General features: G+C 37.7%; 1 protein-coding gene across 11 annotated transcripts in view; it reads left to right on the plus strand.

Moving 5' to 3' along the window:
• The window catches only part of RAPGEF2 (Rap guanine nucleotide exchange factor 2), a 210,468-nt gene extending 191,193 nt beyond the window's left edge, over positions 1-19,275 (plus strand). For 5 of the 11 annotated variants that reach the window (XM_033133894.1, XM_033133895.1, XM_033133898.1 and 2 more), the window contains 14 exons: positions 850-1,007; positions 1,637-1,877; positions 3,048-3,431; positions 4,892-5,103; positions 5,194-5,317; positions 5,956-5,979; positions 7,005-7,228; positions 8,701-8,907; positions 10,550-10,702; positions 11,484-11,606; positions 12,824-13,049; positions 13,615-14,174; positions 15,969-16,274; positions 17,219-19,275. In XM_033133894.1, the coding sequence (XP_032989785.1) occupies positions 850-1,007; positions 1,637-1,877; positions 3,048-3,431; positions 4,892-5,103; positions 5,194-5,317; positions 5,956-5,979; positions 7,005-7,228; positions 8,701-8,907; positions 10,550-10,702; positions 11,484-11,606; positions 12,824-13,049; positions 13,615-14,174; positions 15,969-16,274; positions 17,219-17,244 (2,968 nt within the window). In that variant the 3' untranslated portion in view covers positions 17,245-19,275. The remainder of the gene's footprint in view (positions 1-849; positions 1,008-1,636; positions 1,878-3,047; positions 3,432-4,891; positions 5,104-5,193; positions 5,318-5,955; positions 5,980-7,004; positions 7,229-8,700; positions 8,908-10,549; positions 10,703-11,483; positions 11,607-12,823; positions 13,050-13,614; positions 14,175-15,968; positions 16,275-17,218) is intronic. The other 6 variants (XM_033133900.1, XM_033133902.1, XM_033133905.1 and 3 more) reach the window with 3 other exon arrangements.
• Positions 19,276-23,299: the final 4,024 nt, after the last annotated feature.

Genomic DNA, 23,299 nt, shown 5'->3' on the forward strand with positions numbered 1-23,299 from the left:
ATGTTTTGTTTTGGAAACCGTTGACCCTTCAAATCTGGAAATAAGTTTTAATATATTATTCAATCATGTTTCAACAGTTGTCCACTGTAACAGGCTTTTTATAAATGGAAATGAGTTTGTAGCTACCCATAATATGCAGTATTTCTCTGGGAACTTAAATGTATAACTAGAAATTTTGAGTAGAGAATTAAAAGTGAAAGTGAGTCATTGGATTTCCATTGCCTCTTCTTTGATGCTAAGAAGTGTCACCGTGCATCACTGATTTTTATGCTCTGTATAATTAAGAAATAATGTCTGTGTCAGGGTTTATTTGCATTTGACTCCATAGTGATCTCATTTATTTTTCTGAAATACTGGAGAATGAAATTGGGAGTTTGGATTTTTTTTCCCTCTATTCGTTAGTCTCAATTTCTTTAGTTCTCAAAGATCAGATTATAAAAGAATTTATCATTGTGATGCAGAAGCCATCCATACAATTCAACAAAAAGCATTCTTTTTTTTTTTATGTGCTTTTTCTTAAATCTATTTCCATCGGTAACTAGAGCTTATCCTTTCTTGAATATATTTCTGTATGGAGAAACTACTAATATTTGTTATGGTTTGTCTTGTTAAAAAGACATAGATTTCAGAGAAACATACTGTACACTTACAAAACAGCAAAGTAAATTGAGTTGGATACACTAAAGCAATAATTGCTTTTGCAATTTTTAACCAAATTTATTAATGATATTTTTGCGTTAACTGTGAGTTTTATGAAATCGGGTTTCTTTATGGTCTGTGTCTATTATAGATAGATGAGTTGTAACTTTTTAACTTGCTGATTGTTTTCTAATTTTCCTCTTTGTTCAGTGATATTGGGATTGGTCAGTCTCAAGATGACAGCATAGTAGGACTAAGGCAGACAAAGCACATCCCGACTGCATTGCCCGTCAGTGGAACCTTATCATCCAGTAATCCTGATTTATTGCAGTCTCATCATCGCATTTTAGACTTCAGCACTACCCCTGGTGAGCATTACCCATCCTCCTTTTGTTTTATCCTCATAATCCTTCTCCTATGACACAATGGTAATGCTGTAACGTATCTCTCTTGGTTTGGCATGGATTAATCGGATGCTCAGAGTCAGGGTGGACCTTCCATTTCAAGCAGTTGGAACCCGTTCTTTTTTATTCTTGGGAATATTTTGAACCACTATAGGCAAGTTAATCTCCTGAACTTGCGTTCTCTTTTACAGAATGAAGATAACATACCATGTAGGCATTACGAGGTCATATTAAATAAACAGAGTAAAAGGCATATTTTAGGTCAGCTTAATGGGCTTTTCAATATAATAAAGATGAACTTTGGATTTAAATTTTTCAGTTTTTGCTACTAACCCGACAATCTTGTGGGCACTGGTGTGTGTCGATGTGTTTGCCTTTGTCTGTAACTCATTCAGTGATCTGTAGGGGAAAAGGTGTTCTTGTAACTCGTCAGTATGTTGACTGACTGAATCTCCAGAGAAGAGCTGTAGTAAGGGAGAGGTGAGAGTTTAGTATTATCTTTTCTACAGAGGTTTTTTTCGATGACTGCACTTAACTGTATTCCCATATATTAAACTCCTTTCTGCTTAACGTATAGCTTTTCTTTCCTGCAGACTTGCCAGATCAAGTGCTAAGGGTTTTTAAGGCTGATCAGCAAAGCCGATATATCATGATCAGCAAGGACACCACAGCGAAGGAAGTGGTCATTCAGGCCATCCGGGAGTTTGCTGTGACTGCCACCCCCGATCAGTACTCACTCTGTGAGGTCTCTGTCACACCTGAGGGAGTGATCAAACAAAGAAGACTTCCAGATCAGCTTTCCAAACTTGCTGATAGGATACAACTCAGTGGAAGGTATACAAAACCTATCTTTTTGGATTTGTTTACCCCCCCCCCGCCCCTCCCTTCCTGTTTCAAGCCTACATCAAAGTCTAAGAGATGAACGTTTTCAAAGGGTTTTTTAAATGAGTGAGTAACCCTGCAGATTCAGGTTTTTCTCTCCTTCACCAAGAATTGCTTTATCACAGTAAATGCACACCGGAAATTTCGACCTTCACAAGGACCCCCTTAACTCTCTCGCTGTGACGCTCGGATGTGTTTTCCTGTGGCTTGCACTGTCCACAACAAAGATGTTTTGTATGCCATAGTTTGTAACGTTTTGTAATAATGTTTTTCTGTCATCAATCCCATTAGATTCTAATTTATCTATACTTAAATCTAATCGATGTCACTTAGTATGGTTTGAGTATTTTTTGCTAAAATTCAACATAATGGTAAATTTATTACCATACAACATAGATTTAAAATATATATATATATATAATGTCATTTATGTACAAAGCAGCTCAAAATGTCATTAAATGCATAAAATAGTCAAAATATCAACTTTTTATTTTTTGTGGATTTTTGACACATTTTGGGAAAAAAAAAAAAAAAAACTTGAAATCAATGCAGCGAAAGAGTTATGTGACCTGAATGTTTTTAGTGCCCCCTCAATGTGCAAGCATTCTCTTCTCAGGCTCGCTTGTTAGGACACCAGGCAGGCAGAATGGGAGAGAAAGCCTCGTGTAAAGTCACATTGGATTGATCCAACTTGAACCCATCAATAGTCACAGATTCTCTCTGGGAAAAGTAGAATGATGACCTGTGTCTCTGATCTCTCCTCAGAGCGCTTTCTCCTCAGAGCCTAGTTCCTTATTTAAACTGAAAATTTTAACGCAGCTGTTTTCTGTCATTTTCAAGAACAAAAAAGTAAAATATCAAGGAAGCAGGGAAGGACAGGAGAAAAAGGAATTACGACTGGTATACATAAAATTTCATGTGATTTGTTCATTTCCATCAGTGACTTCTGGATAGGTGGTTCTGTGATCTGGTGTCGAAGTTAGCAGCTGCATTCTTGTAGTCAAAAAGAATTCTTCCATCCTGGGATTCACTGTCCTCTCAAACATTCTATAAAAAGTAGCATTCTTCTTTCTAAGAATATCATGAGACTGGCTTAGGCTTTGAATTCTGTGTTTTTTTCAGATATTACTTGAAAAACAACATGGAAACAGAAACCCTTTGTTCAGACGAAGATGCTCAGGAGTTGTTGAGAGAGAGTCAGATTTCTCTACTGCAGCTCAGCACTGTTGAAGTTGCCACTCAGCTCTCAATGCGAAATTTTGAACTCTTCCGCAACATCGAACCTACTGAATATATAGATGATTTATTTAAACTCAAATCAAAAACCAGCTGTGCCAACCTGAAGAAATTTGAAGAAGTCATTAACCAGGAAACGTTTTGGGTAGCATCTGAAATTCTGAGAGAGACAAACCAGCTGAAGAGGATGAAGATCATTAAGCATTTCATCAAGATAGCACTACACTGTAGGGAATGCAAGAATTTTAACTCAATGTTTGCGATCATCAGGTACGAGCATGTTTGTGTTAAGATGCAGTTCATTTTACAGGTTAAAAAATACGTTTCAATCCAGGAATACCACCATATAATTTGTGTAAGTGTGTATCGTAGTTTTTAATTGAATCCTATTAAACAATTCTTCTTCTCTGAATCCCCATCTAATCTTTAACTTAAAATCGCTTGTATGCTGATTTGGAGCCCAGAAAAATCTATATTCAGCCACTTTTTTTTTAAGCTCTATTACCTTGGACAAATTATTTGAACTTCTCTCACCATCAGTTTATTACTCTTTAAAATAATAATATGCCAGAGTTATATTGTTAAAACTCTGCAGATTAAAGTAGATTAAATGATATATAGTAGTCCCCCTTATCCATGGGGTATACGTTCCAAGACTCCCAGTGGATGCCTGAAACCACAGATGGTACCGAACCCTAATATATACTATGCTTTTTCTTATACATACATACCTATGATAAAGTTTAATTTAAAATTAGGCACAGTAAGAGATTGACAACAACTGATAATAAAATAGAACAATTATAACAATATACTGTAATAAAAGTTAGTGAATAGCTTTGGGGCCATTGCTAGGTAAAGTAAGGGTTACTTGAACACAAACACTGCGACACTGTAACAAACCTACGTGGCTACTAAGTGACTAATGGGTGAGGAGCGCATACAGCACAGACACACTGGAGAAAGGGGTAATTCACATCCCAGAGCGATGGTGTGGGAAGACGTGAGATTTTATCATTCTACTCAGAATGGCACACTATGAATTGTTTACTTTCTGGAATTTTCCATTGACTATTTTCGTACTGGAGTTGACTGCAAGTAACTGAAACCACGGAAAGTGAAACCGTGGATAAGGGGGACCACTGTAATGAATGTGGAGTTCCGTCAGCCAGCACAAAGAAGATGCCCAGTAAATGTTAATTCTCTTCCCTTGCAAGCGCTTAGATTATGGCTGGAAGGAAATGTAAGCTGAAACGATTAGCTAAATTGATGTTGATGGTGATTATTAAATTGGTCATTTCCTCTGTCTAGGAGTTTGATTCTATTCTCATTACTAGTATGACTTTTATTTTATTACTGTAAAATATTTGGCCAGGCTGCTGTGTACCAAGCACCACTCTATGTATGGAGACAAAGCAACGAAACCCTCACGATACTTACATTCTAGTGGTTTTGGTCGTAGGAAACAAATTGGGAGAGTATAACAGGAAGAAGAGTAAAACTAAATCCTCTTGATCCTGACCCTACTTCCATGTTCCATTGTTAGTCCCTAGAATTATTAATATAATAGTTTCTTTTGACTCTTTCTGTAAATTTCTTTTGACTCTTTCTATACAGCATACACACAGGTGTTAGTATGTTAATCAATCTACAATGCACTATTTTACTTCCCTCATTTCATAAGGTTGAGTCATTTAATTTTATATCATTTTTCCATTTTTTCCTCTCAGTGGGCTAAACCTGGCACCAGTAGCAAGATTGCGAACCACCTGGGAAAAACTTCCCAATAAATACGAAAAGCTATTTCAAGATCTCCAAGACCTGTTTGATCCTTCCAGAAACATGGCAAAATATCGCAATGTCCTCAATAGTCAAAACTTACAACCTCCCATAATCCCTTTATTCCCAGTTATCAAGAAGGATCTCACATTCCTTCACGAAGGTAAATGTAAAGTAGAGGATTTCTACCTTCACTTGTGGAAGCATAAAATAAATGCCACATGATTCCCTTTTTCTTCTTTGCCAATTATAGGAAATGACTCAAAAGTTGATGGGCTAGTCAATTTTGAGAAGCTAAGGATGATCGCAAAAGAAATTCGTCATGTTGGCCGAATGGCTTCAGTTAACATGGACCCTGCCCTCATGTTCAGGACTCGGTGAGTGTGTCCTCTTCAGTAGCACATATGGGTTTAGAGAAGGTTGAGTTTAAAGCTTCCTAATAAATGAGAGAATTGTGGACGTTTATATATGTAGCATGGCAGAAATTGCATTAGGTCATACAGAGAATCTCCATTGAGCTCTAATTTGGAATAAATGTCTTATTCTGCATCAAGAGCACCGTTAACTGTCACCGAAAACAGTTTGTCCTTCAGACGTTTGTCCTTTACTTAACATGAGGCACAATTATTTGTTCCTTATTTTTCAGAACACTGACTTGTAGAGCTAAAACCCATAATTGGTAGTATGAACTAAAATATGTAAATAACCCAAATGGTATTTTTTCATTATGCATACAATGGATTTAGCTGTCAGTAGAGTAAAAAAATGGTTAGTCCAGTGAAGAAGAGAATAGGAGTCAGTCTTTTAGAACAACAAAAAAAATGTAACTGTATTTGTCTTTTGAGCCACATAAATATTTCTGGTAAAGTTGTGTGTGTGAGGTGATTATGCAGTTTAATGTTTGTGGGCTTCTTGTACTGCTTATCCAAAAGTCTAGTCCTTTCTTTCTGAGCTTGTGATCTTTCTGTCTCTCTTTCTACACCCATGCTTCAATCTCCATGGCTCTCACTTACAGGAAGAAGAAATGGAGGAGTTTAGGGTAAGTGCTGGAGACGTTGCAGACCCACACACAGTTCTTATTCTGCTCATTGCATTGTTTTCTTACCTGCTATATTTTCTGAAGCTTTGCATTTTTGCATTTTTTTCTTAACCCTCTTGCTGTAGCAGAATTTCAGTTGACAAACTGACTTCAAGTTTAATCTGTTGGGGCTTTTGCTTTTGAGGTCATGATTCATGAGAGCTGTGAAACGATTGATGATTGGTCTGGGGACCTGTAGGTCAGGCATGCTTCTCAGCTTTCAGAAAGATTTTATTTTAATAATATTTCTGTGTTTTGAGAAATGAGAAAAGCCTAAAGTGGGGTGAGGGGAGGAAGGAAAATTGTGCAATTTAAATACGATTGCACAGATATTTGAGAAGTCAATATATGTAATGTAAAAGGTGTGCCCCTAGGTGTTAAAACGAAATTTTTTACAGCTCAACTAACTACTGTTTTCATTCTATAAACCAATTCTTTTTGAAAATAATTCTTAACAATTCATGTGCTAGTTTCTATACATAAATGTTTACATTTGCATGTCCATTTTATTAACAGTTTGACCATATTACTTTAGAAACTCACTACATTTAACCCAAGGAATAAGAAAATAATTGTAAATATTGTAGCTATTTTTTTTTTAAATCTGTGTAAAACATCCTCTTTTGGAGAAGTAAATTTAATGTAAGTCCTAATTGTAACTGTATTCTTGCATGAGCTTTTGTGTATAATTACTATTATTTGCTGGCTTCTGTGAGAGGGGACTGCCTTGAATGCTCTATAGATGTGAAAAGTAAAATTTCCTAGTTAGAGCAGAACAGGTGCCAGACATAGGTATGTATGTAGGATTCTTTTTTAACTTTAAGAAAATTGCATTATTCTATATTACTTTGTGTAGCAGTTTACTTACCAGAATGAAGCATGTGACGTTTTGAACATAGAATATTTATATAAGTCTTGGCACATTTCAAATGCAGTAATCCCATGCTAGAGTGAGCTGCATATCTATCTACCTTTCCATCTTCCAGGTCTCTCAGCCAGGGTAGTACAAATGCAACAGTGCTAGATGTTGCTCAGACAGGTGGTCATAAAAAGCGGGTACGCCGTAGTTCCTTTCTCAATGCCAAAAAGCTTTATGAAGATGCCCAAATGGCTCGGAAAGTGAAACAGTACCTGTCCAATCTGGAGCTAGAAATGGATGAGGAGAGTCTTCAGACATTATCACTGCAGTGTGAGCCGGCAACCAACACATGTGAGTCTTTCCTTCCGGCGGCTGCAGAATCTGATGGGAATGCAGACCTGTTTCCTGGACAGTTGTGCGGGTGGTGACAAAATACAGCTTAGCACAGAGGGGGAATAGCATCTTGAGACCTACCAGCTTTCCCCTTGAAGAGGGCTGTTGAAGACCATGGCTAGGCCTCGTGTGCAGCTGGGCGAGTTTGGGGAGGATGGCACCGCAGACTTACTTAGGATGACTGTTGTGTTGGTTTCGTCCCAACACAGCCCGTAGGCAGGCAGAGGACACCTGGTTGGATGCATCTCCCATTCGTATCCCTACTTGTTTCACACAGATACTTCCAAAGCGATAGGACAGCTGAGAGGGGTGAGGCGTCCACCAGGTCAGAGCAGCACAGAACTAGGTATACTGACTGCCTTTCATTCCCTCAGCCCAGACAGCACCCAGTATGCAGTGCATCCGCCACGTAAAGCAGTACTTCTGCTACACGGGGAACCACAGCTCAGCCTAATATGTAGCTTCCCAGACTTTAAACATTTGGCCAGGCTAGAAATGGGGCAGTTTCCTCTGTATTGCATCTGAATCTGTAAGACAGAGGTATTTTCCATTTAGGACACAATTGGGTCTTTTATGCGCAGGTTGGACAATACCTAATGTAGAATGTAATGTTAGATGACTGGAGGAAATTCAAGTTATTTAGAGTTATCCAGGACACTGTAAAGGCTCTTTTGTCATGATGAAGAAGAGCTTGTCCTCCGAAGTCAGATTGGTCTGAGTTCCAGTCCTGTTTGTTCCTCGTCCTAGCAGTGTCACCTTCGGCAAGTTACTTGAGCTCCCAAATCCTTAGCTTCTTTATGTGTAAAATAGAGGAAGTATACATATGTCACTGAGTTGTTTTTAACCCTGATATGCTATATGTACAGCATTTAATTGTCCTATTCAATTGGTTTGCCTTCTCTCTGCCATGGAATTATACACTCAGTATAATACTCAAGCAGTATTGGCTGTATTAGGTAGTATTAGAGCTAAATTAGATAATTCTACCTCATAGGAGAGAGAATTTGATACTAAAAAGATTGCAGTTAATACCATTTATTAAATAAAAACTAAGCTCATATATGTCAAGGAATTTTGGATACCATTTTAGAAAAATGGTGCATTATGTGTAAAATATATCTATGTTTACACATAATATATCAAACTATGCACATTTTTCTGTTTTTATTTTTAATGTGGTATTTAATAGTATAATCATCTTCTGAGACAGCTAGTTTAATGAAGTAAATATCTGTGTCCTGTCACACCTTTAATATTTTCGGTCACGAGGGCTCACCCCCATCCCTGTCCTTTGTATAGGCAACAGGAACAGGGAGACACATTATAGTCTTCTTACTGCAGAAAACGCGCGTGGGGTGCTAAAAGAATCTGGTATGCAGCTACTAACATCTTACATTTCTTGTTCTATTTTCAAACCAAACCATGATCAGTACCTAAGAATCCTGGTGACAAAAAGCCTGTCAAAACCGAGACCTCCCCGGTGGCTCCAAGGGCAGGGTCACAGCAGAAAGTGCAGCCACAGCCGCAGCCTCAACAACCGCAGCCACCCCATAAAGTCAGCCAAGGACTGCAGGTTCCTGCCGTGTCCCTTTATCCTTCACGAAAGAAAGTGCCGGTGAAGGATCTCCCACCCTTTGGTAGGTGATTAAATTCACATCCTCTCTTGGTGCTATTTCCTGGTCATGCTTTTCAGATTAGGAAAAAATGCTTCACTTGGATAACTTCATCTAATGTTCCCGAGTCTCCCCCCTGATTTGCTACCTCTTGATAATGCATTAATGTTCAGCAAGTTAAAGTTGACTTTTGCCCGTGGAAAGGACTGAATGTATAAAGTATCTCATTTAATCATGCTCATTTGTCGTGGTGGGGGCTGGGGGCCATGAAATGGGGATGGTGCTTTTATGTATTGAATTTTAAATGAGTATAGAAATTGCTTTGTCCGTGTACATTATTTAAAGTAGTTTTACCTTATGATCAATGAATTACTGGGATTTAGGCAGACTATTTTTAAGTGAAATGATTTGTCTGGAGGTGAATTCTTATTTATTGAATCCCTGATACTGTAACTTGGGGTGGGGTGTGGTGGGGGTCATACAATTAATTCCTGGATGTTAAGGAGCCAAACTATGCTTCATCTTTTCTGTTAAAAGTAGTAGATCTCCTAGTTTAGTTTCTTTGTGTAAATGATAAAACAAAATTATTTTTCATAAAAGGTACTGGTGTTTTTCTACATGTATGTGAAAGGAAACACTGTTACTAAAAGGAAAGAAATTTTTTTTAAAAACTGGTAGCAAAGAGTTTATTTAGATAAAATAGTGTATTGATAACTAAGGTAGTTCCTGCCCAATTACAACCGGTCCTTATGATTTGAGCAAGAGTTTTATAGTACATCCTTCATATACTCTATCTTTGCTGGTTCCTACTGATCAGCAAGTATCCCATTTGTTGGGCTTAAAGGAAGAGAGAAAAAAATACCTTTACTTGACATTTCCCCTTTCAAATATTTGTATTGCTCCCCGTATCACAAACAAACTGACTAGCATGGCTCTGGACCACTATTTCCCGTGCAGTCTGACTTGTTTCCTCTTCTACACTGAACATCTTATATCAAAGTTACTTAGTCTTTCTTTTAGCAAAATATAGGCCTATTAGCCCAAATATAGTAGGTACTATATAAAACTATCTCCCACTTTCCCAGAGAGAATATCTCTCAAAATATTTTTAGGCCTCTTTGAATTTATGAACTTTATAAATGAAGGTGTAATACTCATCATCATGTGCCTTCTTATGATAATTAAAAACAAACATTTAAAGTCACATAATACAAAATATTAATTCAGAGATGCTGAGTACTCTGGCAGCTATCAGTCAGAAACAAATTGCAGGTATCTTGTGTCTTCTATAAGCTTACTGTCTATACCAGGGGTGTCCAAACAGCGGCCCACGGGCCAACTGCAGCCCACAATCCATTTTTTATTGGCCCACAGCAAATTCCAAAAATACATTTAGTTTACTTAAATAAACCAGGTGAGGCAATACGTACTTCACCTCTAGTGAGTGGCCCGGCTGTTTGTGTATTTTACCGAATATGGCCCTTGGTGAAAAACGTTGAAAAAGTTTGGACACCCCTGGTCTATACTGTGAAGAGTACAAATTGTAAATGCGTTGAAACTAAATGTAATATTAAATCTTAATACAAAAAAAAAGTTTTTTAGTTATTAATGCTATTTCTTTTCAGTCTTGAAAATACACATTTAAGTTATTTTCTTTCTCTTATAGGCATAAACTCTCCACAAGCTTTAAAGAAAATTCTTTCTTTGTCTGAAGAAGGAAGTCTGGAGCGTCATAAGAAACAAGCAGAAGATACGATATCAAATGCGTCTTCACAGCTTTCTTCTCCTCCCACTTCTCCGCAAAGTTCTCCAAGGAAAGGTAAAGCTAAATTACTTACTGTTTCCCTTTATAGCAAGCTATATATTTCAGCTATAATAAGTTGCAGAGTTGCCTATTACATCATTTTTGATGTTACAGAGTCATTTAAAGTGATCTAATATATAACAATCGATGGGTTTTTTTCCCCTCTCAGTTTATAAATTTGGAAGAATTTTGGCATTTTTTAAATATTATACTTGTAGTAAATAGTGTTAAACTTATAAACATATACGGCTTTTAAAAAAATACCTTTAAGTTTTTTATTTATTGTAAGTGTGGAAATCTTTTTACGCTGAAAGCTGTTCTAACTAAATATGATAATACAACATCAGTTACAGGGTAGGGAGCTTTAGAAACATAAGAAAAACTAATACCTTCCTGATTTATTTTTTCATTGTATTAACATGGGTCTTGATTTACCTTTTTTGTTGCTACCTTGTTTTATTTTTAAAGAGATTAAATTTTAGGCAGTCACACTTTCCTCCCTATGTTGATACCTTCTTATAGTAAAATAGTAGATAATTTTCTGCCACGTAACCCTCCAGGTTACTTTCTTTTCCTGCCCTTTAATTGAATGGGCGTAAGCCAATGATGAATGTTAAGACAGTTTTCCCTAGAGGCAGGCCAAACAGGTTAATAAATTGTGAGATTTCACTGAAGCAACGTATACCTCTTCTGTTTTACTTTTTAGATATTTAGGACACCTGCATTTTGTGTGGGTGTCGGTCTCTACTGTCCTTGTAAATGGCTATATCTAAATCTTCTCTCATCCTGTTGTCAGGTGGCATTGGCAATCAACTGAGATCTTTTGGCTCCGGGCAATTGGACTTAACCAGTTCCTCCTCTTCTCTTGGAAGTGAGAACAGTAACAAGAATAACAATGCACCACGGACCTGTGGGATAGGTGGGGTTTATAGAACCAAAAATGGGGTGGGAAAGAGAGGAATCATCTCATTAGTTAAGGAAAATGGGAGAATTCCTCTAAATGTCGAGGGCTCCATCTGAGTGATTCTTTTCTCTAGAGATATTTTCTTGAGCAGACTGTTCAGGAAAGGCTTTAAATCTTGTCGGTCAGAACTTGTAGTATGGTTTATAAAAAGACATTTCATAGGTGAAGACATTAAATCTTATCAAGACCTGTGCAACCTTTAAAAAATAAATCAGGAATTAACAATTTACTAAAAGGATGGGGAAGTACTCTTTAGAGAGTAAATTAGCATTTAGGTGCTCCAGATTTAACATTTTTATTAGGTAAGGTGCATTGAAAAATTTGCATTGCATATATATAATCATATAAAATCAATACTCTAAGTAACATGAGATCCTTAGTAATGTAAAAAAAAAAAAAGAGTACTGAGAAAGAAGATTTGGATTTTTTTTCCATTAAAAATATCAAACTAAGCCTTTGCCTTTGTGATTGTCAAAAGTATTTTTAGCAACAAAGAGAGTTAAGGGTCCTTCAGGTCAAAAAATGGATATCCGTTTAGACATTTTAAAATGATGGTCTAAGGAGAAAATAGAGATTTTGTTACATTGCATCCTTCAAAACAAATGGCTTTTATACAATTTGTTCACTATATTATTAATGTTAGAAAAACCAAATGGCAGAAATCCAAAGATATTTTCTTCAGTTTTTATTTCTTATTCTTATATGTCCACTTAAAATTACAAGTATAATACATATTTCCAGTTGAATTATTCAGTGCCATGAAAACAGTTGGAAATGAGATTACTGACTTGGTTTGCAGTTTGAAAGAAAATATACTTTTAAATCTGATCATAGTTACTCTTCATTGTTTCTTTTCTATAAACTAATAATAGCACAATTTGTATTGAAGGTAGCTAAGAATAGTGGAGCAGTGCCATGATTTCTGCATCATTTCCTGGCTCGCCTAACAGTGTTTCCTTTTTTCCTCTAAACTTTCATTAAGCAAGTTAAGCTTCATTTGAGTAAATGATCTTTATCTCAGTTACCTGCTCTCCACAAGTAAAAGGTTCCCCCCCCACACACTTCAATGGTGATACCTGGCCTTCATTTTGTTTTTGCTTCTATTTGGTAGACTTCGGTTATATGTGATAAACATATATTATCTAATTAACATACTTATATTTCCCATGCAGGCTATACTTTGGCTCCCAGTGGTACTGTGGATAATTTTTCAGATTCTGGTCACAGTGAAATTTCTTCACGATCCAGTATCGTCAGCAATTCTTCCTTCGACTCAGTGCCAGTCTCGCTGCATGACGAGAGGCGTCAGCGGCATTCTGTCAGCATCGTGGAAACAAACCTGGGTGTGGGCAGGACGGAAAGGCGGACCATGATTGAACCTGACCAGTACAGCTTAGGGTAGGCGCCTTTTCGTTAGTGTTCTTTTTCATTCTTTCTTCCATCTTTTCAGAGTGAGTTCTTTTTTCTAGATGTATATTTCTATTTATTTTACACAGCGCCTAAGAACTTTTCTCCCATCCTAGTGACTAATTTTCACAGTTTCTAGATGATTAAATCCCATGCTCTTTTTGTTGTGCTTGTCGAGTTCGGTGTATCCTTATTGATGGGAGTACAGTGAGTTGTTCTGTGCTGAAGGCAGAGGGTGACTTTAGGATGTACCTCAGTTCTTTTGTATGAACTGTCTTTGTAAAATAATCAGATTACATTGAGGCTTGTAAGGAACATGATCCTTTATTATAAGCAAGTAATTGGGGTTTTTTCACTGCTCTTTATTTTATGGTAACGACAAGGTGAGAAAATTGGAAGTGGCAGAATTGGCCACTAGAATGCAGTTCGGTGGTACTTTCATCCTATCTCTGGGATGAAAGAAAGCCATCTTTCTAGGAAGAAGTATTTTGTTTTTATCATAGGTTTGTTAGTTAACAGTCACGCTTTTTCCTTTTCATTTCTTTTGACCACTTAGGTCCTACGCACCAACGTCTGAGAGTCGGGGCTTATATGCCACAGCTACAGTAATCTCTTCTCCAAGCACAGAGGAGCTTTCCCAAGACCAGGGGGATCGGGCTTCACTCGATGCTGCCGACAGTGGCCGTGGGAGCTGGACCTCATGCTCAAGTGGTTCCCATGATAATATACAGACCATCCAGCACCAGAGAAGCTGGGAAACACTTCCATTCGGGCACACTCACTTTGATTATTCAGGGGATCCTGCAAGTGGATGGGCCTCAAGCAGCCATATGGACCAAATTATGTTTTCTGATCATAGCACAAAATATAACAGGCAAAATCAAAGTAGAGAGAGTCTTGAACAAGCCCAATCCCGGGCAAGCTGGGCCTCTTCCACAGGCTACTGGGGAGAAGACTCAGAAGGTGACACAGGCACAATAAAGCGAAGGGGTGGAAAAGATGTTTCCATTGAAGCTGAAAGCAGCAGCATACCATCTGTGACCACAGAAGAAACCAAACCTGTTCCCATGCCTGCCCACATAGCTGTGACACCGACTACTGCAAAGGGACTTATCGGTAAGCTGATTGGAGACTTTGGCATGTCTGGCTCATGGCTTTCATCTAATTTATTTCAAAAGTAAAAATCATGTGTTTGTGGTTCTTTTCCTCATTTTGTCCTCTTCTTCCCTCACCCCTATTTCTGTATAGGGTTTGAAATGACTAGTGATTAAGAGCCCAGTTCTCTGGTCAGGTACATATAAATACTTTCCAACATAGTATACATTCAGTACATGTTAGCTATCAGGATCAATAGGTTGTCATTATGGATATTTTCTGGTCTCATATTGATCTTTTTAGCTGAAAATTATCAGGAAGGATGGACATTGTAGAGGAAGAATTTATTTAGTTGAAACTTTGAAATATTTTATTATTCTATTTTGTTCCTTTGAATTGTATTAAAAACTTTATACTTTTCATATTTAACCATCTTCTATTGATTTTTGTTACACAGAGAAATTGTTTCTGCGCTAAACAGATTTTCTCTGTATGTTATGGAACAAGGCAAAGAGTGCTCAGAGAAAACATAAAGCTTACATAGTAGTCAGGCAGATTGGAGTTGCAATCACTGTTTTGCCACTTTCCTAGCTCTGTGGCCTTGAGCAAGGAACGGAACTATGTCTGTTTCCTCATCTGTAAAATGAGTTTAACAGTTTCTACTAATACAGCTCAGCTGGTGTGAGGATTAAAGGAGTTCTCTGAGAAGCATTTAGAACAGCGCCCAGATAGTAACTGATAAGTGCGTGATAGATGCTGTCGCTTTGCTATGCTATCTGTTGTGAAGCTTCTCAGGTTCCCTCAGTCCTACCAGGGTGTGTTTTCTATGGCTTATTTAACGTCTGTATAATTGAAGTGTGGGAACAAATTCTAGGAGAGAGAGTGAGAAGTTCTGGAGTATAATCATTACAGACATCGCTTTGATTAGTAGGGAAATTGTAGTTATTTTACCATGTAAATAGTCATGGATGGGTGTCCAATTTAATATCCTTTCAAGATGAACAAGGAGATGACAGTTAATACCTATTCTTAGGTTGCAAATTTTAAAGCACTTTCTTTTAACCAACTAATACTCAGACTTGTTTATTGCAAAGGATAGAAGAATGATTTTCAGTTCCGAACGGTTCAGTCTAGAAATTTCAAGAAAATAAAACATTGATTTTTACTTACATTTACAAATTTCATGTTCTAGGTCATGAACATTAATAAAAGGATTTTTTAAGAAAAAAACATACCTTACATGTAGTTTTAGAGTTTTTAAATTTGCATTTTTTAAAAACTTCTTTTTCAAATTTATTTTGATTCATTGTTTTCTGAAGTGAGGCCCAAGACCGGAAGTAACGTGGAATTGATTCCTGCCTGATAAGGGTAAATGCCCAGCAAAGAGGGAATAGCCTGCCTTGTCCTTGGGGCTGGCGAGTATGCCACTTTTACCAGGCTAACTACTAGCATGTTACGGGCATAGCACTGGGTACCTTTTACGTTCTCCCTTTGCTTAATCTTTCCAGTAAACCCGAGGATTCTATGTTAACCTTATTACTATTTTATTAAGACAAGTAAGACAAGTTTTGAAAGTTTGTTTAAAATAATTTTCGCCACACAGAGAGAACTGTCGAGAATACTCGCTTCGGTTAGCATCCATTCCCCCGCCTGTCATCCCCCACCTCTATCCCATGCCACACAAAATCACATTTGCTGTGACACTGTATGTGCTGTCGTGATGATTATGCGATAGGTTTTCATGCACGTGCGTGGCACGAAATACTCTTCGACGACATTTTTAATGGCTCGTTCATTCATTTGTCTTCACTGTAGCGCGAAAGGAGGGCAGGTATCGAGAGCCCCCGCCCACCCCTCCAGGCTACATCGGAATCCCCATCACTGACTTCCCAGAAGGGGCTGCCCATCCAACAAGGAAACCCCCGGACTACAACGTGGCGCTGCAGCGATCTCGGATGGTCGCCCGCCCCGCTGACACGGCCGGGCCTTCCCCCGCGCAGCAGCCGCACACGCATCCTGCGAGCGGCAGGCCGCTGAACAAGCCGCAGTGGCATAAACCCAACGAGTGCGACCCGCGCCTCACCCCCTATCAGTCTCAAGGGTTTTCCGCCGAGGAGGACGGTACATACGCCTTCTTAAAACCCTAACGTTAGATGTGTTCGCTCATGCTGCCTGCACGCTGGCCAAGGCGTTTCTGTTTTCTTAACACTGCGATCACCTGTGTCTTTAGCCGTGTACTACACACAAAGAACGTTTTCTATGCAGAGTTCCAAATTTGGGGTTCAAGCTTTTGACTGCTTTCTTTGTGTGAGTTGTTTGTGTTTGTGTGTTTGTTTTCTAAATGGCTTAAGAAATACCAGAGATTGCGGAAGTGGTCACTTGTCCAGGTGTGCACGTGGCTGGATTTCTTTCCTTATTCTCAGCGCTCTGTGGAAATATTATAGTTGGACTTCTAATGAGGTCCAAGGGAAAGCCTGGTAAAGAAATACATTTCTCTATGACCTTTTTTGGCCTGCCTTTTATAAACCTACCTGGCTATGCTAGAATGAGGATGAGGAGGGAGATATGCCCCCCACCCCTTTTCTTTTTTTAAGTTTCGATTTTTAACATGTTTTAGTACACAAATAATCATTACAGAAAAAAGAAAATACAAAAATGAAAATTACTTATAATCCTGCCACTGGGCAGATAACCACTATGAACATTTTGTACATATCCCAGACTTCTTCGTGTGTATGTAAGTCTATTATAAAAAATAAAAATCGCATGCTGTTTTATATCTTTTTTCAATGAATTAACTTTCCAATCAATAAATACACAGTGTATCTATTTTTGTAGTGTATATATATTTAAAGACATGCATCAGATATACTTTAGTTTTAAATTTTTTTTTATTATTAATCGTTACCTAGAAAAGGAGACAAGGATTTTAAGTGAAGTATACTAAAAAGAATAGCCATGGTATATTTTTATTTAGCACATCAGTGAACATATTCTCTCTAAGCACATGAATCGAATTCCTGCTCATTGATTTTCTTTTTTCCTTTCCTGGTTTGTGTTTGCAGAAGATGAACAAGTATCTGCTGTTTGAGGCACAGGCTTTTCTGGATCCAGCGTGAGCCACCTCCAAGGACAACACAGCATTGGAGCCTTGGAACTCACCTTCTGAGGATGGTGGACCAGTTTGCCTCCTTCCCTGCCTTAAAAGCAGCATGGGGTTTCTTCTCCCCTTCTTCCTTTCCCCTTTGCATGTGAAATACTGTGAAGAAATCGCCCTGGCACTTTTCAGACTTTGTTGCTTGAAATGCACAGCGCAGCAATCTTCACGTTCCCGCGGTTGCTGCCTGCCACGTCACAGTATCATTCCAAATTCCAAGATCATCACGACAAGATGATTCACTCTGGCTGCACTTCTCAAAGCCTGGAAGGATTTTTTTTAAATCTTCCTTTTCGCTTTCCATCCAGTCCTAGCACTTGGTCTCATTGGGATGATGAGAAATGCTAGCCATTGAACTTCACGGGGCCTTTAACCCACCAAGGAAGACGAAGAAAAACAATGAAATCCTTTGAGTACAGTGCTTGTCCACTTGTTTACAATGTTCTCCCCCCCTTTTTTTTTAAAAATGAGTTTAAAGATTGTGTTCAGAGAGTAAATGTTATATCCATTTAATGATTACAGTATTATTTTGAACCTTTAAGTAGGGTTGCCAGCCTGGGTTTCTAAAAAAAACCAAATATGCCGGACAGGGTGTGGTCACACCAAGAAGAGGGGAAGACCTGGCTTGCGACCCTGTCTTCCCATGTCCTTCTGGCCTCACCCGTGAAGTGCCCTATCTTGGAGAAGTATAAAATGTTAGCCAATTACTTAGATACCAAGACACCCATCCACGCCTTCCCCAGTGGGTGGGGTTCTTCTATAAAACTGTTTGCACATGGCCAGGGGAGGGAACTAGGACTTTTGTGTCCTTTGTCTGAGCCTTATGGAGTGTAGGACAGTGTCATTTGAGGGCGTGTCCTGCTCCATTGAGATGGATGGCAAACCCCATTTTTTTTTAAGTTATGTTTCTTTGATTTTTTTTGTTAATTTAGTTTTAGGGATTTTTTTTTTTGTGTTTGTTTTTAAAGAGAAACATTTATAACTGGATAGCATTGCAGTGAAAGCAGCTTGGGATGTTGAAGCTAATGCCAGCTGTTAATACTGCTCTTTCAAGACAGCCTCCCTTTATTGAATTGGCATTAGGGACTAAACAAGCCATTGACGTGATAAAAGATCAAAAACCTGGTTAGGTATGCCAGCCTTTGCAAGGTGGGTTAGTCACCAAAGACTACCCGCTAAGTGGCGCTAAGTGGCTCTATAGACGGAGAAGGCCTGAGTGTAGCAACCCCCTGCTCACAGCTGCTATTAACCCTATAATGACTGAAATGACCCCTCCACTCTATTTTTGTGTTGTTTTTGCACAGACTCCGGAAAAGTGAAGGCTGCCAATCCGAGTAGTACTCAAATGTGAGGAACTGCTGGTCTTGGATTTTTTTTCCATTAAATTCAGCTGATCATATTGATCAGTAGATAAACGTAAATAGCTTCAAATTTTAAAAGTCGAATTGCAGTGTTTTTTTCACTGTATCAAACAATGTCAGTGCTTTATTTAATAATTCTCTTCTGTATCATGGCATTTGTCTACTTGCTTATATATTACATTGTCAATTATGCATTTGTAATTTTACATGTAATATGCATTATTTGCCAGTTTTATTATATAGGCTATGGACCTCATGTGCATATAGAAAGACAGAAACCTAGCTCTACCACAAGTTGCACAAATGTTATCTAAGCATTAAGTAATTGTAGAACATAGGACTGCTAATCTCAGTTCGCTCTGTGATGTCAAGTGCAGAATGTACAATTAACTGGTGATTTCCTCATACTTTTGATACTACTTGTACCTGTATGTCTTTTAGAAAGACATTGGTGGAGTCTGTATCCCTTTTGTATTTTTAATACAATAATTGTACATATTGGTTATATTTTTGTTGAAGATGGTAGAAATGTACTATGTTTATGCTTCTACATCCAGTTTGTACAAGCTGGAAAATAAATAAATATAACATAAAGCCTTGTCTATATTCTTAATGAATCGTGCATGATTTTTATTATCAAAGTGTAATAAAGCCCTTGGGTCTCACAAAAAGATTAAGTCCTCAGGAGGCTGAGGAGACAGCCTATTTAGCCTACAAACGGCCCAGTAGCCTAGTCTTTTGTGTAGCTTTCTGTTGATTCAGAGGAACGAAATCAATATCGTTGATGTTAAACCAAACCATGTTCAGAACTCACAGTGTTTCTTGAGACTCAGTGAAAAGCAAAGATCAAATCACTGTATATTTACATAGCTTTTGTCTCTTCTCGACCCTTTTCCAATAAAAATCTCTGTGGGACACACTATTTTAATTCCCGGTGTACATACTGAGAAACAGGACTCCAGAGAACTTAAACTGACCTTCAAGACCATGGCCACTAAGTTAAGAGTACAATTTAGCTAATGATTTGAATCTTCTGATGTGTAGATAAAATGTCATTTTGATGTCTATATGTCCCAAGCTGTTGTAAGTCCGAATAATATTTCAGTCAACCAGAAGGTCGCTTATATTGAAAAAAGGTAAAAATCAGTTAAGCAGCAACCGATTTAAGGACATTTTGAAATCAAGGACTGATTTCTTATTCTCAAGCAGGCATAAATGAAAGTACCATCCGTCACTCACTGAGGAGTCTCAGAAGTCAGAGTGGAAGCACAGGCACCAGACGTGAGGAAATGGGAGGAAGTCTGAAAAGGAGTCAGGAGTTGGCCCAACTTAAAAATCTTGCTGAGGCATTTGTGCTAGCTGTCTCGGTGAGTAAATTATGAAATTCTGGCCGTCAAAACAATTGGAGATTAAAAACAGTAGCTTCCCCCCTACGTTTTAAAAAATGAAGGTACTGTGTGTATGTATGTTACCATGTTCTCACCCCTATGCTCTATTCATTATAAAACCCGTTACCCAGGGAAACAGCTATCAAAACGGCTACCCGTGCCCTATTTAATGCAATGCTCTATTTAAGTTTCGGTCATTCAATAGGTTCTGTCATCCAAAGTCTGTTTTGAAAAATATGAAGAATCTGATGTTTTGAAGAATAGCCTCTTCATCATCACATTTTGTATTCTGCAAAAACGTAGGACAATGATAAATCAGCCATGACACCTATTATTCCCATTTGGTTTGAGGTGATCTGTAAACAGCAAAAGACTTGTCTCTGCTTCAGGGTTTCAAGAAATACATGTTCATCAGGTGTATTAATAACAATGACAGAGTTTAATCTATGTCATGTTAAGAATGGAATTTTGTCAAGTTCTAGGAATGTTGTAGAGAGTGTTGGCGAACGTCTGATGCTTCCTCCCTAATCAGAAAAGCCAAACGGACCAAGATCTGTTTTCATACAGGTTAGAGCCCTCCAAATAGTTCCTCAGCTGTAGTCCATTTCCCTCTATTGTGGGGTGTAGAGTTTATGCTCATCAGTGCTTTAATATATTTTGTCTCCAGTTCGCTGATAATATCTCTCAAAATGTTCTTTAGTGATGCAAGCTGCTGAGAATGTGTGTATTAACACACCTGTTAGGTCTGTGTACTAATGTATTTCTTAGTGCATTATTACATTTGTATTTGTGCTGAAGAAAAATAGGAAGCTCTCTGAGTCCTTGAGTCCATGATGTTGTTCTCCTTGTAAAATAGCTTACTCAAAGAATAAAGGAAGTGCAGCAACTGGAGGGTCAAATTGTTGACTGGAGAGGCAAATGATTTTGTGGATATTCACTACGAATGTCAAGCAGAGGTTGAAAAGGGAAATAATGTAATGGAAATGAGTAAGGCAGACAGCAACAGAGTCGACATGACACTTTTAAGAAAGACCTTAAAATGAATGAGAATTTACCCAGTTGAAAATGAGACAAAACTATTCACTTGGAACTGAAAAATAGTATGTAATTGCACTTTTTTCCAACATTTCACATTTTAGTCAAATACAAGGCAAGCACAATAAAATCCCTGCCTATGTTTGAAATTATACTTATTGCCCACTTAGTTTTTACAGTGGCATGCCTACATAATAGGAAAATTTATAGAGGAGATCAAAACATTACATGCAAGGTTAAAGAATCTTAGAAAAGGCTTTATTTCATGGGCAATCAGGTCATAACAATTTTGATTATGAGAAAAACCATCTAAGCATAGAATAGAATATCTGAAGCAAATTTAGAATCAAATGACCAATTTTATAGAGGAGAGAAATAGTGAAATGCATTCAGTCCAGAGTATTCAACACCTCAAAAATAAAAAGCTAGTTCCATTTTTTTTTTTTTTTTTTTTGGTAGACGGTTTAATAAAATTTAAGGAACTTGTAATAATATTAACTATTTGACCTAAACCTGAGTGGTTGAAATGCAGTGTGGTCTGCTGGGAACCAATGACGTAACAATATTTGAAGTTTTTCTTATGTAGGTTGGGACATTTCAAGTAAGACTACAAAATTGATTTAGGATCAAAATGTGTCACATGTAGCATAAAGTTGAAAGTGTGTACAATGCTTCCAAATGTAGTTTAGTAAGGTAATTTCATTCATATTGTGCACTTACTATGGTCCAGGCCCTTTTCTAGGTGCTGAATATTTGCAGATTTCACTAAAGTGATCCAAAGTGCATTCAAATTTGGCAGAGTGTCTCCCATGTCTCAGGCCGTAGAGGGGAAACCTCACTGAGAGATCCTAAGGTAATAAACCAATATCTTTTGAAGCAGCCTTCATCATAGCTGGATCAGAGGAGATGCCTGGCCCATCGGTGGCCAATGAAAGTGGCCAGCAATCTTTAAGAGGCTCCTAGAATGTGCACTGTCACCAGCAGTGAAAGTTCAACCAATTTGGACTCATCACTTTTTTTTTTTTTGAAATTTCTGTGCAAATACAAAAAAAAAAAAGAACAAAAGCTCTACTCAATGAAGTCAGTGTGCAGAAGCCATGACACAAGTGATGAGTATAAAGAAATACGAATAAGAAGGGGGTTTATGAGGTCAGGAAAATGATTAATCAAAGATGAGTAGTGTTGAAAGCTTAGTACAACAGACACCTGTTTCTCAGGAAGCAACCAAATGATACGGTGTCATATCTGAATAGATTTCCAGTTTCAGAACAACTCCCCGCAGCTTGGCAATGTGGAAGGTTCTTGTTCTTCCTGAAACCAGGATGTAGAACCATTCCTATTCTTTGTGTAGCCTCTCTTGATAATCACTTTGTTCTCAGCACCTAGAACAGTGCGTGAAAGATGGAAACGGCTTTAAATAAATGAATATCTTAATCAAGCAAGCACTTTAGAGGACCCAAATTACACAGATAAATTGGACAATCAAAATCAGGCAACATGCATTTATTAAGGATGTATCTATATCTGCCTGGTACTGGTGAATGTTCAGAAGTAAAATAAGTAACTTCTTAAAAAAATTGTTTTTTTTCTTTATTGAGGAATAATTGACAAATAAAGGACTCTAAAAAAGGATAGTAAGGATTGAAGATTAACCAGAAGGAGCAAAGAATAAAAGACGATTTAAGAGTTAAATTTTGTGTGGCTACAAAAGTTGAGGTGGATCAAAGGTCAAGAAAGACTGAAGTATCCATAAGAAGAGTCTTCAGTCACTTTGAGAATACAGTTATCACCATAATAATGAGGGGAAAAAATCAATAAAAGAAACAGATTTTTCTTTTGGTTGTATTTTCTAGCATCTAATAGGACTCTTTTATATTCAGAAGCAATTATGTTGTTTCTTTGCTAAAACAATAACTCGCTATTCAGATTTGAGTATATGGCAAACTTTTTTTTTTTCCCCAAAATTAAAGTGATGACGAACGTGGTGGATAGAAGAGCCCTTGTGAAACAGGAAAACTCCACTCATTTGAAACTGTAGTAATGGCATTGAGATTTCCCCATGAATAATAGTTAATGTGGCTCGTATATTGGATACTTCTGGTAACAGCAAAAGATTGTGTCTTTTAATTCTCAGATTTTGGTAGTTACCAGATAAGCTTATTGAATTAGTTGAAAATTAAAGTAGATAATTTTGCACATAACAGC

The sequence above is a fragment of the Rhinolophus ferrumequinum genome, chromosome 18 (assembly GCF_004115265.2).
Source record: "Rhinolophus ferrumequinum isolate MPI-CBG mRhiFer1 chromosome 18, mRhiFer1_v1.p, whole genome shotgun sequence".
Taxonomy (NCBI): Eukaryota; Metazoa; Chordata; class Mammalia; order Chiroptera; family Rhinolophidae; genus Rhinolophus; species Rhinolophus ferrumequinum.